Source organism: Lactuca sativa, chromosome 5 (genome assembly GCF_002870075.4).
Source record: "Lactuca sativa cultivar Salinas chromosome 5, Lsat_Salinas_v11, whole genome shotgun sequence".
Lineage (NCBI taxonomy): Eukaryota > Viridiplantae > Streptophyta > Magnoliopsida > Asterales > Asteraceae > Lactuca > Lactuca sativa.
The window spans coordinates 222,812,505-222,829,248 of NC_056627.2; the positions used below are offsets into that span (position 1 = coordinate 222,812,505).

Consider the following 16,744-nt stretch of genomic DNA (forward strand, 5'->3'; position numbering starts at 1 on the left):
GATCTGAATGTACGTCAACATACCAATCAACACCCACATTAGCAAAAAAACCAACACATCAGGCTCAAGTGTGTCAATGGGTGGTAAACAACCATATGTCAAACACTGAAAAGTTTTTCCAAAAGTAATGATAAATGAGGAATAAAAAAATAAGTTATGGATATTTTTAGTGCCATTTAAAAAAAAAAATCTGAATCCACACCAGCAATGGAGCATGCTAATCAACATCAATATTAGCAAAAACAACACATCAACTCTCAAGTGAGTCAACTGGATGATAACCGTTCAAATACTAAAAGTTGAATTTTGTTTTCAAAAGTAGTAATAAATAGGGATAATGACTTGATAGTGTAAGATACTTTTTGAAATATACATATTTAGTCTTTATTATTTTTTTGTTGTAAAATAAACCCTTATACTTTAATAATATGTACACATTAGGTTATTTTCACCGGATTCTACAGGTTTTGCTGACGTGGAGGGTTTATTTTACAAAAAAAATAAAAATAAAGACTAAATGTGTACATTTCAAAAAATATCTTACCCTATCAAGTCGTTTTCCCTTTCTTTTATTTTGTTGAAATGAAATACCCAGGTGACATCCACATATCCACAACGAGATTTTTCCAACTTTTATTCATCATGAAAAAGTGGGAGAACCCCGATCTCCGGCGACTCCTTTGTGTGTTCCTACACATCACTGGTAACAAGGAGGAATGATGGCAAAAACAGCAAGGTCGAAGGGGGAGGCAGAAGGAAGTAGAGACGGTAGTTGGCGGCGAGGAGTTGCTCTGGTAGCCCCCTCGTCGATTCTTTCTTCTTTTTCTGGCAACATATCTCAAAGATGGAGGCAAAGAGAGACAGATCGAAGAAACACAACAGGTAAAGAGTGTTTGGCTGTTGCTGTTCGACCGGAAGGAAGAGAGACGAGAAAGAGAAGGGTCGCCACCCTTTTCTTGTTGCCGGAGGATCACCCACCTTCGGTGACTAAGCTAATTAATTGCTATTTAGTGCCACTTGTGCTTCCACATCAGCAAAACCTGTAGAATCCGGTGAAAAGGACCTAATGTGTACATATTAATAAAGTATAAGGGTTTATTTTACAAAAAAAAGGACTAAATGTGTACAATTCAAAAAGTATCTTACACTATCAAGTCATTTTCCCTAAAAGAAAATTCGTATATGACCGGTATACCGAGTATAGCCGGTCACAAGGATTGCATTGTTACAAAAATAAAGTATAAGGGTTTATTTTACAAGAAAAAAAGAATAAGAACTAAATATGTACATTTCAAAAAATATCTTACCTTATCAAGTCATTTCCTTAATAAATAAGGAAAAAAAAGTTAGGGCTACTTTTTTTTTTTTTTTTTTTTAAATATACAAATAATGGCTTTCGTGGCATTAACCACATATTTTGTTTTCGTTTTTCGTAAGTAAATATTGTTTTCGTTTTTCGTAAGTAAATATGTATTTTCGTATAAAAATATATATATTTTCGATAATCAACATGAGAATTTTGTTCTTCAAAACAATATTGTTTTGGTGATTTTGCAGGTACTGTGTCAATTTCTTAGGTGAAAAACCTCAAAAATTCATGGCTATTTTAGTAAAACCTTAGTTTTTTTTTTTTTTTTTTTTTACTTAAATCTTGTAAAACAAAATAAGTCGGAAATATGAGGATTAACCTATTGTCATTTTCTCTCCAAAAAGTTAACTACAAACCCATTGAGAATTATCAGTTATGTAACATCCGCAAATCAATACGAGATGCTTTGGTCTTAACTCTTAAGGTATTAGATTCTTATTTAAAATATTAATAAAATGAATAATTGATTTAAATTAAGGGATTTGATTTAACTTATTAATGTCTTGAATGATATAAACAAAGGGCTATTGGATGGACTTGGTGACTTTGATAAGTCGTAAAGTATATAATATCAACGTCTTTTTTCAATTTAAAAAATCTATCAACTTCTATGACTGAATAAACCTTATCATCTAATTCACTGTAGTATACAAGTTGAGTTTAATACTTTAATGGATCTAACATAATTTCTCGATTCTTGAAGTGAACTGTACCGCTGAAATAGAAAACTCAAAAAATGGAACTTAAAAACAAGATGTGAAAACCATACTAAAGATGTCGATGGAGATACAAAGATATATCGACACATATTGATTGAATAAGAATATAAAAGGAGATTAGAGAGATGTGAAAACTTTGTTGAACGTATGACTCAAATTAATAAAGAGATTTATATCATATTATTTCATTCTAAATCATTGGACTATGTTTTGGGTATTTATGGTAAATGCAAGCTTTTTAATTTAATAATATATACTAAATCAGAAATTATAATTAAAAGAAAAGCAATTGTAAACAGTGCATTCTCACTTATGGTTCATGTTTTTTGGAACAAAACATTAAATAACTGATGCAATGTATAACATTAACAAAACATTAATATCCTAATACCTTTATTACAACTTTACAAGTAATACCAAAAAAATAGAAAATATAGACAACAAGTGGTTTTGATGGGTAAATACAATAATCCCAATAGAGTTGGGGGAACAACACCCACTAGTCCCCTACTACCTCTGTCCCTGTTTAATACGATGATTGTGACCTAATAATGATTACTTGAGAATTAAACCATTTAAAAAATGTTCACTTCAACTTTTTGGTGCCATGTTATTTTAAAGAAATATTTATAAGATGATAGTTCAACAATTTGATATAAATTAGTTTCGTGAATTTGATTTATTGTGCAAAGTACTCGAAAATAACATTTGTCCAAAAAAGGAAAAAACTATAACACGATCTCATAAGAGTTGTTCTTTTTTTTTTTTTTTTTTTTTTTTTTTTTTTTTTTTATGAATTAATGTTCATTCTGTTAATAGATATGGAAAACATTATATTTTCTTATAATATTATATGCTTCGACCTTTCTAACCTATTTTGGAAAATCAAATGTCTTAATAACTTTGCATATTATAAGTTTAAAATCGCTCATCCAACACTTTTAGATAAACTCAAAAAAAAAGCCTTACTATTTTCTTTTTCAATCAATCTCGAACCCTATAAAAACAAATTATTTTAACATTTTTTTAGAACAGCGATTATTTTTACATAGGATAAACAAAAAAAAAAAACCATTTAATGTAAATAAACATTAAATTTATTTAAATAAAACTAACAATTAGAAGGGATGGATTTTCAATTGAAGATTAGTCGTTGGTATAACTGCAGCAGAGCTCCCGCGCATCTGCTGCAAGCCAAAGAGGGGGGAATGGCGTCGGAAACCACCGCCGGTTCAGACGAATCGTTGAAGCTTGCCATAGCCATAGCTCTTCTTCGTTCCAAAGTCCTGAAGAAACATTCTGAAACTCCTCATCCTCCATCCGCTACCTCGAGTTCTGATGCTATCAAGTGGAAACGCAAGGTACATTTCCTCATATCCCATTCATCAACTGATTCGAAGTCAACTTCGAATTAATTTATAATTCTAACCAAAATCATTAATACAACGTGTTTATGAGGTCAAAATTTAGCAATTCTCTTTGTAAATCTCTTCAGGCGAAAGAGCGCAAACAAGAGATTTTCAGACTAAAAAAAAATCTCGAAGAAGTTGAAGGTTTCTCTCTCTTCTCTATATGCGTATACTGTAAGTGTTGTATCTAAAAAGTTCATCTGTTTCGTATGCAGATGGATTACATCATGAATTATTCACGGGGAGTGCATCCTGCAAATGCTATTTCTTTGAAAATTTAGGGAAATTGAATCCTAATCAGCTATCAGGAGAGGGATGTGACGGGAGATTCAATGATGTCTTACGCCGTAGATTTCTTCGACAAGGTTTTATACATATGTGATTGGTTCTTTGTGTTTATGTGTGTGTGTACTTGTATCTTTTGTAAAACAATTTTGGAATTGTTGTTGCAGTGAGACTGAAGGAAAGAAGAAAAAGAAGAAGTGAGGGTTCCAGTTTCACACAAGGATCATTTTGGTCTGGTAATAGATTACTGCGATTATCATCCAAATTATGTTCTTAATTTAGGGCTTCCGTATGTTATTTAACTTTCCATTATCTTATTACTCCGGGAAAAGGCAACTTGATTGTGTATACCGTTTGCATTTGCAGAGCATAATGATGAGGAGATTGAACAGCTTAGGGCTTCAGTTGATTTTCTTGTGGAGTTATGTGATACTATATCTTCTGTAAGAGTGTTTTGCTAATCAATTGAATTCTTCCTCTTTTTCATTCTTCTTATTCTACCGACCATGTGAAGCAAGTCTTATCTTCAACCTTTTACTTTCTGCATGTGCTATTGTTGCAGCCAGATGATGCTAATTTTGCAAATTGGTCCCACCAAGCTGTAGACTTCATTTTGGGTATCTCCTTTTTGTTTCATTTTGAAGTCAACCCTTGCATATTTCCATTTAAAACCTATGCTCTATTCTTATGATCTTCTCTTTGTCCTTTCCCTGAAGATGCAATCAAGAATATTTTGTCCAAGGGAACAAGTATCGAACATGTTGAAGGGATTGTTGGCAGTTTGTCACTACGTTTAGTCAAAAAAATGTGCACCACATCACAAGGAAATGGTAAAATTTTTCTCTTCTGTAAATCTAAATATGTGTTCATATCAGATTATCAGACATCTATTATTTCATATCTTTGTTAAATCATCTTCTGATCGACTCAGTAATTCTGTTTCAGAAGCTCATAATCAGTTTGAAACTAATCCCCAGTTCCATGTTCAGCATTTGCTTCGTAAGCTTGGAAGTGAATCATGTGTTGGACAACAAGTGATTCTTGCAGTTTCTCAAAGAATCTCTTTACTCTCAGAAAATTTGCTGTTTCTTGATCCATTTGATTCAGCTTTTTTTGAAATGCATACCAGTCTCTACATTTTGTAAGTTATTATTATTATTATTATTATTATTTATGTGAATGCAACATGATATGCTTCTTGTTTCTCATATGCAATGTTGATACTCATGACACTTTTATAACTTAGCAAGAATATTATTTGGGTTGTGAATATGTTTACTTTGTGATTAACAGGATCCAGCTTATTGAATTTTTGGTATCAGATAACCTTATAAGTTGGTCAAAGACAGATGGATTTGCTTCAGGTATGCATGTATTTTCATCATGCTAATTACATTACATGTGGTTAATTTTAAGTATTATAATATCATATACTATAATATAGAGTTGTTAGAAGAGTGGGTGACTTCAATCCTCCATGCTCGAAAAGGACTTCAACTGTTGGAAAGCAGATGTGGGCTTTACATTTTATATATGGATCGTGTAATTGGGCTAATTGCCAAATTAGTGGCCCAGATTGCATCTCTCCACAACCTCAACCCCAACATTCTTCGAACCTTGCTTTGCTGAATCTATACATAACATACTAGTTTAATGGTAAATATATATATATTTTTATAATAAATATTGTCATATTAAGGAGCCATGGATCATGTTGAATGCTGCGTGTGTATGTCTTCAAATTCATTATTGTTATGATATTAATAAAAATAAGATTTTGATAGCTCAAAAAAATATTATATTCAAGTTATGGATAGTTAAATAATGACAAAACTGCACAAATGGTCCCTGTGGTTTGCTCAAAATTGCCACCTTGGTCCAAAAATGTTTGGACTAGCACCAACGGTCTAAAATTTTCATTTTATTGCTTGTTTAGTTCAATCTATTCTGATTTTTTTTTCAAAATGATGGATTTTCCCCTGTGAATATGATTTTTTTTTTCTTAATTGTTTTTCTTGATTTTCAGATTTAAAAAAATAAAAAATAAACAATAAAAATATAAATAAATCTCTCTCTCTCTCTCCAAATACCCATCTTCTTCTTTCTCTTTCTGTAGATGAACAAAAAAACACCTAGAACAAATTGTTGAACACGTCAATTCTTAATGGAGATGGAGAAAAGAGAATGAGAAATCATATCTAGGGTTAGTCTTCTCCATCTATTTTCATCACTGTTAGGATCGGTTTACAACACCACCCTCTTCTCAGTTCATCTTCACCATCTGTGGCTCGATTTTCACTGTCACCAAAAAACCCACCCCAACCACACCCTCGAGTACCACGGTATCAGAAGATGAAATAGAGGGCATATCGAATAAGGGAGAAAGAAGAAAACAAAATCAGAAGACGAAATCATGAAGACGAAATCAAATCGAGTTCGTGGGTTCTTGGGTTATTCATCTGAACACACACACACGGTGATCTGAAGGCGAATCGACGGAGGACAAAACCCTAAATCGAAATCCGCTTCTCTACCTTATCTCTCCGACGATAGTCTTCAGTCGTGAGCTCATGTCTTCGATCTCCTCCTTAGACAAGAATGGATTTGCACCAGCGAAGTCTGAAAACCTTCTTCAGATCGACGGATCTGAAACCCCTCCTCCCCTTCATATCTAGTCATCCAACTTTCTTTCATCTTTTTTATTCCTGTAAACAACCATCGAAGCATAAATCCAATTACACAAAATCGATTTCCAGATAAAGATGAGGGATGAACACCCAAGAATCGATTTCTAGAAATTTAGAACACGCACACACACACACATACACTCTTAAATTGATTTCCAGGAACACAAAGACACAATTTTAGTTTTTGATTCGAATTTAGGAATCTGATTCTTAAGTTACCCTTGAAAAAAAAAACTCACAAATGATTTCCATTGAGTTATGATTTAGAAAAACCTAACTGAAAACGAGATTGGAAAGATACCCAAATGAGAGATTTTCTTCAAAAGGAGAGAGAGAGAGATTTGGTTTTTAATTTTTTTTTAATCAGAAAAATATTTACATAAATAAAAAACTAAAAAATGCTAAAAGCAAAGGCAAAATCATCTTTATAAAAAGGTCCAAAGCAAATCGGACTAAACTCGCAATAAAATGAAAAGTTTAGACCTATGGTGCTAGTTCAAACATTTTTAAACCAAAGTGACAATTTTAAACAAACCACAGACCATTTATGCAGTTTAGTCTTAAATAATTTTAGTTTTGGGTTAATCAGAAAAATGATCAAACTAGGAAGGCCCATATAATAATTTGGCCAATGTTTTGACAAATAAAAAAAATAGGGCCCTGTTTTGCAAAAGAAGCCCTTTACAAAATGCTTAAAACTTATGAAATAAGGACAAAAGCTCCGGGATTCTTTTAGATTTGGAAAAAGGCTTGTCAAATTCCAAAGTTTTGGGAAATGTCTAAGAGTTCCACAATGTGGAATCATATATTCAAAATCGACAAAGATGAATCGACGATGATAAAGCATGATATTCGTAATTCCAGAAAAAAAAAGTTAGAGAGTTATTTAGTTATTGAGTATCGAGTGTAACATTTTGACATAAAATATTATGTATTTAATGGACTCGTAAATAAACTGTGCCTTGCATGTACGGTTGTCAATGGCAAGACTCTATAGGATCCTAATCTAATTGCAAGTGCTCCCCATACTTTAATTTAAAGCTTTATAATCATACAAACACAAACATTACAATCTACTATAATAGCCGATATTAGGTTTAACCTAAACCGTAAAGGATTTGAACCTAAACCCTAATCACTACCGGATAAGTCTCAAAAAAAGTGAGCCTCAAGTTTGGGACATTGCCCAATAGTTTATCAACTCTAACAATATGGGGAGATATGTCTCCAAATATTTACATACACAATCAAGTAGAACAACCGATATTTGTTGTTATAATAAATTTATTAAATTGAATATGAAGGCGATTCCGATCAAATTATTTAGATTACGTTTAGATGAGGAAAAATGAGCTGTTTTTCGGAAACCTTTTCTAAGAAAAATAAGAATTTTAAAAACGAGTTATGTTCGTCTATTTTTCTAAAATTTTCATGGAAAATGAAAATTTTCCGTTTTCTAAAATTATAAAGAAGTTGAAATTTGTTGGAAAACTGATAATAACTTCTTCGTTATAACTTGGATTTCGGCGTTCTTTATATGTACAAAACCCTTGAGACATTCTACGACTTAGTTAAGATTATTTATTCTAAATAATTGTTTGTTGAAAAGTCGTTTTCGACCCATATTATCTCTAAATTAACTAGCCCGGATCTACGGCGTTACAGTATATCAAACCATGTAAGATATACAACTATAAATACAATGAGGCTAAAACACTCTGACTAAAAAGATATAATTTAAAATATAAAGATATTTTTATAAAAGTATAAGTACACGCATACATACTAGAATAGTGTCATAATAAGAACTATATAAAAATATTACGATAAGTTGAACACTACGGGTAGACCTCTGGGTATGTAAATAGATCTTGGATAAATATAGCCTGATCAACTATATTTATTCGAGGTGTGACTAACATATGCTTAGGAATAATCGGGGTGAACAACGAATCTAGTACTTACCAACACTATATACCAAGAAACTCTAGAATCAAACATAAAGTTTAAAAATACTATATGAGTATTTTAGAATACTACAGAACCATACACTTAAACCCTGTAGGTGTTTCTCATATCTCTATTCTTACACAAACATCATGGCAGGATTCCATATGCCTGAAGACCCCTATTTCCCTAAACAGGGAAATGGCGGTTGGATCGAGGAGGATCCCGAAGAGGATCCTGAGGAGATGGTTGAGGAAGACCCTGAAGAGGATCCCAAAGAGGATCCGTAGGAGGAAGAAGAGGAGGAAAAGTTAGAGGATGACTCAAATGCAGAGTCTGAAATCATTAACCCACCGTATGTCGCCCGTGTTCCTGCGTATTGGCAGGGTTACCAGGGATCCACGCCCCGTTGGGCGGAGGATTTACATAGATGAAGCTGACAGCAAGGCCAACACACTCCCTATGGCATGGAGCGACGCTTCTACGACCTCATTCACGAAGGTCCAGCGGACAGGGCCCACCGTGTCATGATACGCCAAATCACTCACCTCGGTGAGCAGGCCATAGCATCCACGAGCCATATTTTGGATGTGGGTGCCGCCACTGAGGTCACTGCCGCCCGATTCTGACGGCTGGACGAGGACAACGACCGGACACGAAGGATCATCGTTGGCCTCCAGGAGGAACTCGTGATCTTTTGTGCGGAGACTAGGAAGTACCAGGAGAGACATGCCGCCCTTGAGCAGAGGGTAATCAAGGATGAGCGCCGTGTGGAGGAGATGCAGGCGTTTATGGCTACATTCCAGGGGCCACAGGATACCGCACGTCGCGAGTAGTGCTCACACTACTCACATTTTGTTATAGAGTAGGTTTTACAAGTGAGCGTTGGTACTACTCCTTCTTGTATGTAGGTTCGACCCTACGAATAAGTGATTACACTATTCGGGGGGTCGTTATGCTGACATAATTTTCTTTACTTTGATGTATTGTAGACCTTTATAAAGGTCAAATTTTCCAAAACCATGTACTAATATATGTTATCAATGAAATTGGCGTGCATTTTATTTCATTGGGTATTGTTGTTAGATTCATAAATTATATTACAATTGTTTACTTACTACAGTAGATTCTTATTTATGAATTGCTTACAAGTTATAATAAAGACGGGACATAATGCATATATAACTGAGGCATTCTATTTCAATAATACGTGAATTATAACCACTATTAAATACTTATCATCACTCCACCTCTAAACTTTATGGCAAAAAGATGCCACCAATAAGAGTTATCAGACGTGTACTCAACACATCAAAAGCACCACAACCACCACCACCTCCATATTTGGAATCTGCCGTTTTCTAGGCTGCTGTAACAACCGCCATCGCCCAAATCAGCAGTAACGACACAAATGGGAATGGGAATGGAAATGAAAATGGAAGCAGAAATGGGACCTACAGTTCCAATATGGGCAAAAGCCAAGGGCACCAACGAATGTGCTCCTACAAAGAATTCATGAACTGCAAGCCCAGAACCTATCATGGCGATGGCGGTGTCGTTACCTTAACAAGATGATTTGAGAAAAACGATTGCATATTCGAAATCTATGCATGCCCGGACGAATTCAAGGTCAAATACTCAACTTGTACATTTACGAACTTGGCCTTATCGTGGTGGAACGACCATGTTAAAACGCTGACCCTTGCTGTGTCCAACTCCATGAGTTGGGAGGACCTGAAAGTTATGATGCTAGGGGAGTACTGCCCAAGGAGTGAGATGCAGAAACTGGAACAAGAACTATGGGACCACACCATGAAGGGCTCTGATATTGCCACTTACACCACTTGATATAACGAACTGGCAACTCTGTGCCCTGGGATGGTCACCCTAGTGGCCAAGAAGGTGGAACGTTACATCTGGGGACTATCCCCTCTGATTCAGAGAAAGGGTCATATTCGCTAACCCAAGCACCTTTGACAGTGCCAAGCGTTTGGCACAAACTCTTGTCGACCAGGGAGTCCGTCAGGGCATTATAACCCTCACTCCCGAACAACCAAAAATGGGAGACAACAAACGGAATTTCGGGAATAAGAAAAAGGGCCAAACCGCTCAAGAGCTTGTCAAGAAACAAAAAACTATGGTTGTCCATGCCGCTACCGTCCCTGCACCAGCCAAGCAATATGCTAGGACTTTTCCAAAATGCAACAAGTGCAACTTCCATCACTATGGAGCTTGTCGAGAGATGCACTGCAATAATTGCAATAGGAAGGGGCATACCACCCATTTCAGTAAGGCGCCGGCACAACAAACCACCCAAGCCGCTAATGTTGGGGTGAGTCAGGCTTGCTACAGATGTGGTGAGACGGGGAATTTCAAGGAGTGCCTAAAGGAAAAGAACATAAATGGTGGAGGCGTGGGAAGGGTTTTAGCAATAGGGCATGAGGAGGTCATGAAGGATCCCACTGTGGTTACTGGTATGTTTCTCCTGAATAACTCATATGCATGCATACTTTTCGATAGTGGTGCGGAGAAAAGTTTCGTGAGCTACACATTTAAACACTTACTCAAACAGAAGCCCCAATCGCTAAATGAAACATTCACCATAGAAATTGAAAATGGAAAAATAGAAAGCACTAAATATATATACATAGGATGTACCCTCACTCTAAACAACTATTCTTTCCAAATCGACCTAATGCCGGTCACAATAAGGAGTTTTGACGTTATCATTGGCATGGACTGGTTAAGCCGTCACCATGCCGATATCCTGTGTTACGAAAAAGTCGTACGCCTTAACCTGCCAAGTAGCGAAACCCTCATCATTTATGGCGACAAGTTTACGCGAATCTGCAAATCATCTCTTGCATCAAGGCTTAAAAGTATCTACGCAAGGAAAACCATGCCTTCTTAGCCCACGTTGTTGATGGGAAACAGGAAGTGAAAGACATCAAGGATATTCCAAAAGTCTGTAACTTTCCTGATGTGTTCCCAAAAGACCTTTTGGGAATACCACCCGTGCGCCAAGTTGAGTTCAAAATCGACTTGATCCCTGGAGCCACCCGCATAGCCAAATCCCCATACCGTTTAGCACTGACAGAAATGCAGGAATTTTACAGTCAACTGAACAAACTGCTGAGCAAAGGATTCATCAGACAAAGCTTCTCACCTTAGGGAGCACCGGTCTTGTTCGTGAAAAATAAAGGATGGATCATTCCGCATGTGCATAGAATATCGAGAACTGAACAAACTCACCATCAAGAACCATTATTGCCTACCTCGAATCGACGACCTTTTGGATCAACTGCAAGGATCGAGCTTGGAACATCCCAAAAATACAATATAAAATTTTCATTTTTAATTATTAAGAAAACCATAGTCATCGAACATCATATAAAAATCAGAAGTAGTGTATCACAAAATATCATAACATCAAAACATATATCATAGTGTAACATCCCAGGCTAAACAAATGGTGCGTGCACTACAAATATCCCGTGCCCTTGCCCTTGCTACCGAAAATACCTGAAATCAAAACTGAAAACTATAAGCACGCAGCTTAGTGAGTCTCCCCAAACTACCACATACCATACATATAATCACATAATAGCGTACATTGGGCCTTGCCCGCTACATTGCGCCTTGCCCGACATTGGACGGATCCGACATCGGGCCCCGCCTGGCGTCAGACAGATCTGGCATCAGGCCCCGCTCGACATCGGACCGAAGTCTAACATCAGGCCCCGACCGACATCAGACCGAAGTCCGGTATACATATAACATATCAACAATCATATAACATAATAACATAAATAGATATACATTCCTCGAGCTTTCCCCAACATCGGACCGAAGCCCGGAACATATGACACATAACATATAAGTTAAACCTTCCTCAGGCTTGCCCCGACATCGGACCGAAGCCCGGAACACATAAACAAACACATGCAAGAATCACGAGGACATCAAGCATACAAACATTCCTCGGGATTTCCCCGACATCTGACCGAAGTCTAGAAACATACATATCCTACCTCGGGCTAACCTCGACATCGGACCGAAGCCCAGCATACGCTAACATACATAAACGGGTTGGCATTGGTGCCTTCGACCCGTTCCTATTGGAGGAAAACTCACCTCAAATGTCGGGTGAAGTAGCTGAACATCTCTGCTCCTGCAACCGACTCTACTCATGCCGTATACAAAACAACCCCTTAGATACCATTCCTTACATCAAGACCCCTTTACGGGTCAACCTTAACCAAAGTCAAGGTCCAAGTCAAAGTCAACACTCAGTCAAAGTCAAAGTCAACAATCTGAGTTGACTTAACTCATCGAGTCGTCCCCTGACTCGCGGAGTTCCCTTGCTACTCGTAGTCGTGATAGAACGAGTCAACTCGTCGAGTCCCTTCACAGACTCATCGAGTTCTACCTTGTACATAATCGGGACAAATCGATACAACTCGTCGAGTCCCTCTCTGGACTCGCCGAGTTCCTCAGTCTGTTTGGGCAGTCTTAATGGAATAATCCCCAACTTTTCAGATCTGAGCTTCATACTTCTCATATACCCTGAAAATGTCCTTTTAAGGGTAAAGTTTCCAGCTTTACCCGTTAATACCTTTTCTTAAAAAAAGTATTGCATCCCATCTAGCCTCTTATATTCCCATTTAAGACTACGCAATTAAAGTTGAGGATCCTTTCTTTTTTCCCTAGAAACAAATCATCTGATTGGTTAAAGATAAAGACATCATTCATCATGAGTCCTATGATGCTCCCTGATATGGCCTTATTTAACTATGTGTTTTAGGCCATCATCCTAATATATTTGAGTATAAATGTTATATTTTTAAGATATATGATACTTAATATGATTTGAAATGATTAATAACAGTTAAAATGGAAGCTGGGATGCAAAAGGAGCTGAAAAAGACACAAAAGGATGTTACTGGTAGATTGACCCCTCATCAGTGTTTTGATAATATATTATGACTTGTAACTCCTATTGATGACATTCATAATGTTTTGGAAACTAGACAAAATTTTGGATGACTTTCATTTTTGTGAAAAATTCTGATTCCCAGTTTCCATGGCGTGGCAAAGCTTTTCTACGACATGGTAAATCAGAAATTTCTTGGACACAAAGAAACCATCTCCTACGGTGTAGCAAGCCTCTCTCCACGTCGTGGAGAAGATGAAACCTATAAATAAAGCCAAAAATTATCCCTAATGACATGTCTGGAACCCTACTTCATTCCTGTAAGGTCCTAAAACGGATCTTACCAGTGATCAAATAGCAAACACAATCAATTAACAATAAAGAACACGTAGAATTAAGAATGAACAAGCTTGCACACACTTTTCTATTAGGAATAACGTCCGGTACAACTTGTGGTTACAACAGCCGTGAACTCTGAGGCATCAACAACTGACAAAAGACCTAGCACACCTCTATATATACTGGACTTAGGCCAACCTTGGGTTTACGGCCGTAAACTCATGTTGGGCCGTAAACTACACACAATCTACCACAAGCTATAAATTGACTCAAAAGAACCTATTACATAGAAAGCCTAGACCAAACCACTAATTAGACCCTTCAATCTCCCCCTTGGTTTGGTGCTAGCTTGAAGTCAATCTTTGTCCACGATCATCTCATCATCCAGCCCCATAACTCCATTCCACATCCGCTTGTTTATAATCTCAGCAACCATAGTGGTGTATTCTTTCGCGGAAGACTCAAATATCTCCTTAGCAACATGAATCTGAAAATGGATCAAATGATGAATGTCCCATTTTCTAAACTGGAACAAATCCCTTCTGTCATACAAACAAATGCACCCCTCCTTTAGTTTGATGACAACAGATGTTGTGGTTTCATCAAACACCAAGTAAAGCATAGAGCTTAGAGATCCATCCAGGTAATCTTGAAGCACGGGAATTTGTTTGACCTGATTTGTAGCAGGCCACATCACCACCTGGAGTGGATTACCAGTTTTGGGATCAATGACGTCAGGATGATCCATTATTATAGATTCAACAATCTTCATAGCTGGAAAACCCTTCTTTACTCGATCTTCCAGAAAGTGCTTGAATTTAGTTGCTTGCTGATTATCTGACGGGTTTGAGAATGGAGATTGAGATAGCTCTGAAAGATCCACCCTGGTCCAAGAGTTAAAATCATGACAATCCTTGTAGAGCTCCGTATTGCCGCTCTTTCTGCGAACAATCCACATTTGCAGGGGATCATGAAAACCCCAAGATATGATTCCTGACCGATCACCATACGTGTCTCTAAACCTTACGACTTCGAGATCCGTAACAGTGATTGTGGATTGATTTACTGGTGTATTCTTGTCGGAACTCCTCTTAAACAAGATTTGTCCCTTCTTGGCAGCTTTCTCTTGTGTTATCTTGAATGATCTCTGAAATATGTGGAGCATGAGTAGGCTCTTCTTCAAAACGATTTACCACTCGAGAAGTCTGAGTAGTTGGCATGGCAATAGGATGAGCTTGAGAGTGAAGATCGATTCTATGCTCATCTGCGGATGTCTTATACTTATCACCAAAATCGTCTTCAAGCTTCTTCTTGAGATTAAAGTAGCTGGAGGTCAAAAGATTGAAATGATCTTGGAGCTCAGAGATTTGCCTGGACTTGATTGCTTTATCTTCTTAGAGATCAGAAACTTGAATCTTCAAATTCATATTCTCACTCAGGAGATCTTCAACACGAATGCTTAGCTCAATGTTTTTCTGATCCAGCACACTCACTCTTTTCTGGAGTTCATCGATCACGAAGTCATCTTCTCTTGGCTGACCTTCACTAAAAGAAATTCCTTCACCCTTAGAAGAAGGTGCAACAACTTGTTCTTGAGCAAGATGCTGGGCCAAACGCACAGAAGCTGCATCAAGATCAGTTCTTGGAGGAGAGAATCCTGATGGATGAAAGGAACCACCAACCTCAAAGAATGTGCTAGGGCCTTCCTGAAAAGGTTCTGTAGATACAATAGCAGGAGTGGTAGTTGGAGTGAATGGCAAGCCTTGAGACAAACTGGAATCCAGATGCCCGAACCTAGGATCTTGTCGTCTTCTTTTGGACGGACGCGGCAACGTCTGGTCTGATGAGAAATCACCCTGAAGTGGCTCAGATGTAGGTGAAACAATGTCAAGGGGAGGAATCTCTGACACTGTCACCATTGGAATTGAAGAGAAACCACTTGTTCTGTAGTAATGGGGGTTGATTCGAGAGCGTCTTCCGAATCCCTACTCTCCGTTTCCGTGTGAGAAACATCACTGAGATTATCTAGCAGCGAGTTGAGGTTGACGTTTGACAGAAAATCATCATTAGTTCCAAAATTGGTAGGAATCTCATCTCTGTCGAAACCTGTGAGATCGAGGTGTTCAAATTGATTAGGCTCAACAGTGTTCTTAGAATACCCTTCATTATAATCTCCTTCAACTTGGACATTTTGTAGGTCATGCTCCTCTGTAACTGACACAGCAGGAGTAGCAGTCTCTTCTCCTTCTTAATCCGACACGGTGATTACATCTCCTTCTGAGATCACCTTTTCCGATGAAGTGTGCTCCAATGAAATCTTTTCCGAAGATCCATGTGACTCGGTGGCTTCGTTCGGTTTGGCAAATCGTCCGAACTTTACCAATAGATACAACCCCTGAAAGACCACCTTCCCCTTGCGGTTTTGTTTAATGAGCCCAATGATGTGAGGGCCCAAAGACTTCATATCGAGTGTTTCTCCATCCTTTACCAAATTGGGAAATTGCTTATTGATGAAGAGCTAAACAAAACGAGGGTACATTAGAAAGTATCTCGAGTAGTGGCATTAATGTTGACCACAAACTCGTCCAGGATAAACCTAGAAAAGTTGAAGCCGATCCCCGCAGCGAGAGAAACAATAGCGCCAGTGTTTCTCAGGGATATCTCATTAGCACCGAACCTTCTGCCGGAGATGCAGCTCACGAACACATGGGCTAGAAATCTCCATTAAGGCGGCAGAAGTTCTCTTCATTGTTGGTGGAGAATCACCCTCGTACCCCATCTTCCTTAATATTCTTTGAGCATCATCAATACCAATCTCCGTGGGAAAGGTCGGAAGGTCGTTGATCAGCAACGTCTCTCTCACAAAGGTCTCATCGATAACAATCTTGCATCCTTGAACGATCACATTCACAGTGACAGCTCCATTATCGTCCCTTGTCATTTTGGCAGTCTGCCAGAACTCGCGAATGATTTTCTGATAGACATCAGTGTTCATTGTAATGGCAGAGGCCAAGCAGCATTCTCTCAATCCATGAATCATTGATTTAAAATCCAGA

General features: G+C 37.6%; 1 protein-coding gene and 1 long non-coding RNA gene across 3 annotated transcripts; one reads left to right on the plus strand and one right to left on the minus strand.

The window, feature by feature from the left end:
* Positions 1–3,186: 3,186 nt before the first annotated feature.
* On the plus strand, positions 3,187–5,608 carry LOC111878167 (protein MULTIPOLAR SPINDLE 1). 2 transcript variants are annotated; one of them, XM_023874678.3, is made up of 10 exons: positions 3,187–3,449; positions 3,584–3,641; positions 3,713–3,862; positions 3,950–4,018; positions 4,149–4,225; positions 4,345–4,399; positions 4,499–4,612; positions 4,731–4,923; positions 5,076–5,146; positions 5,227–5,608. In XM_023874678.3, exons 1-10 carry the CDS (start codon positions 3,216–3,218, stop codon positions 5,409–5,411), a joined length of 1,206 nt encoding a protein of 401 aa, XP_023730446.1. In that variant the 5' UTR covers positions 3,187–3,215; the 3' UTR covers positions 5,412–5,608. The 2 variants fall into 2 exon arrangements, with proteins under 2 accessions (XP_023730446.1, XP_023730445.1); XM_023874677.3 differs by having other exon boundaries at positions 3,191–3,449; positions 4,728–4,923; positions 5,227–5,606.
* A 162-nt stretch (positions 5,609–5,770) lies between these two features.
* LOC122198073 (uncharacterized) lies at positions 5,771–6,806 on the minus strand. Its single transcript, XR_006191906.2, has 2 exons — positions 6,709–6,806; positions 5,771–6,487 (listed from the first exon to the last, which is right to left on the minus strand). It is a non-coding gene; the product is annotated as an uncharacterized LOC122198073 (long non-coding RNA).
* Between the last annotated feature and the right edge of the window lie 9,938 nt (positions 6,807–16,744).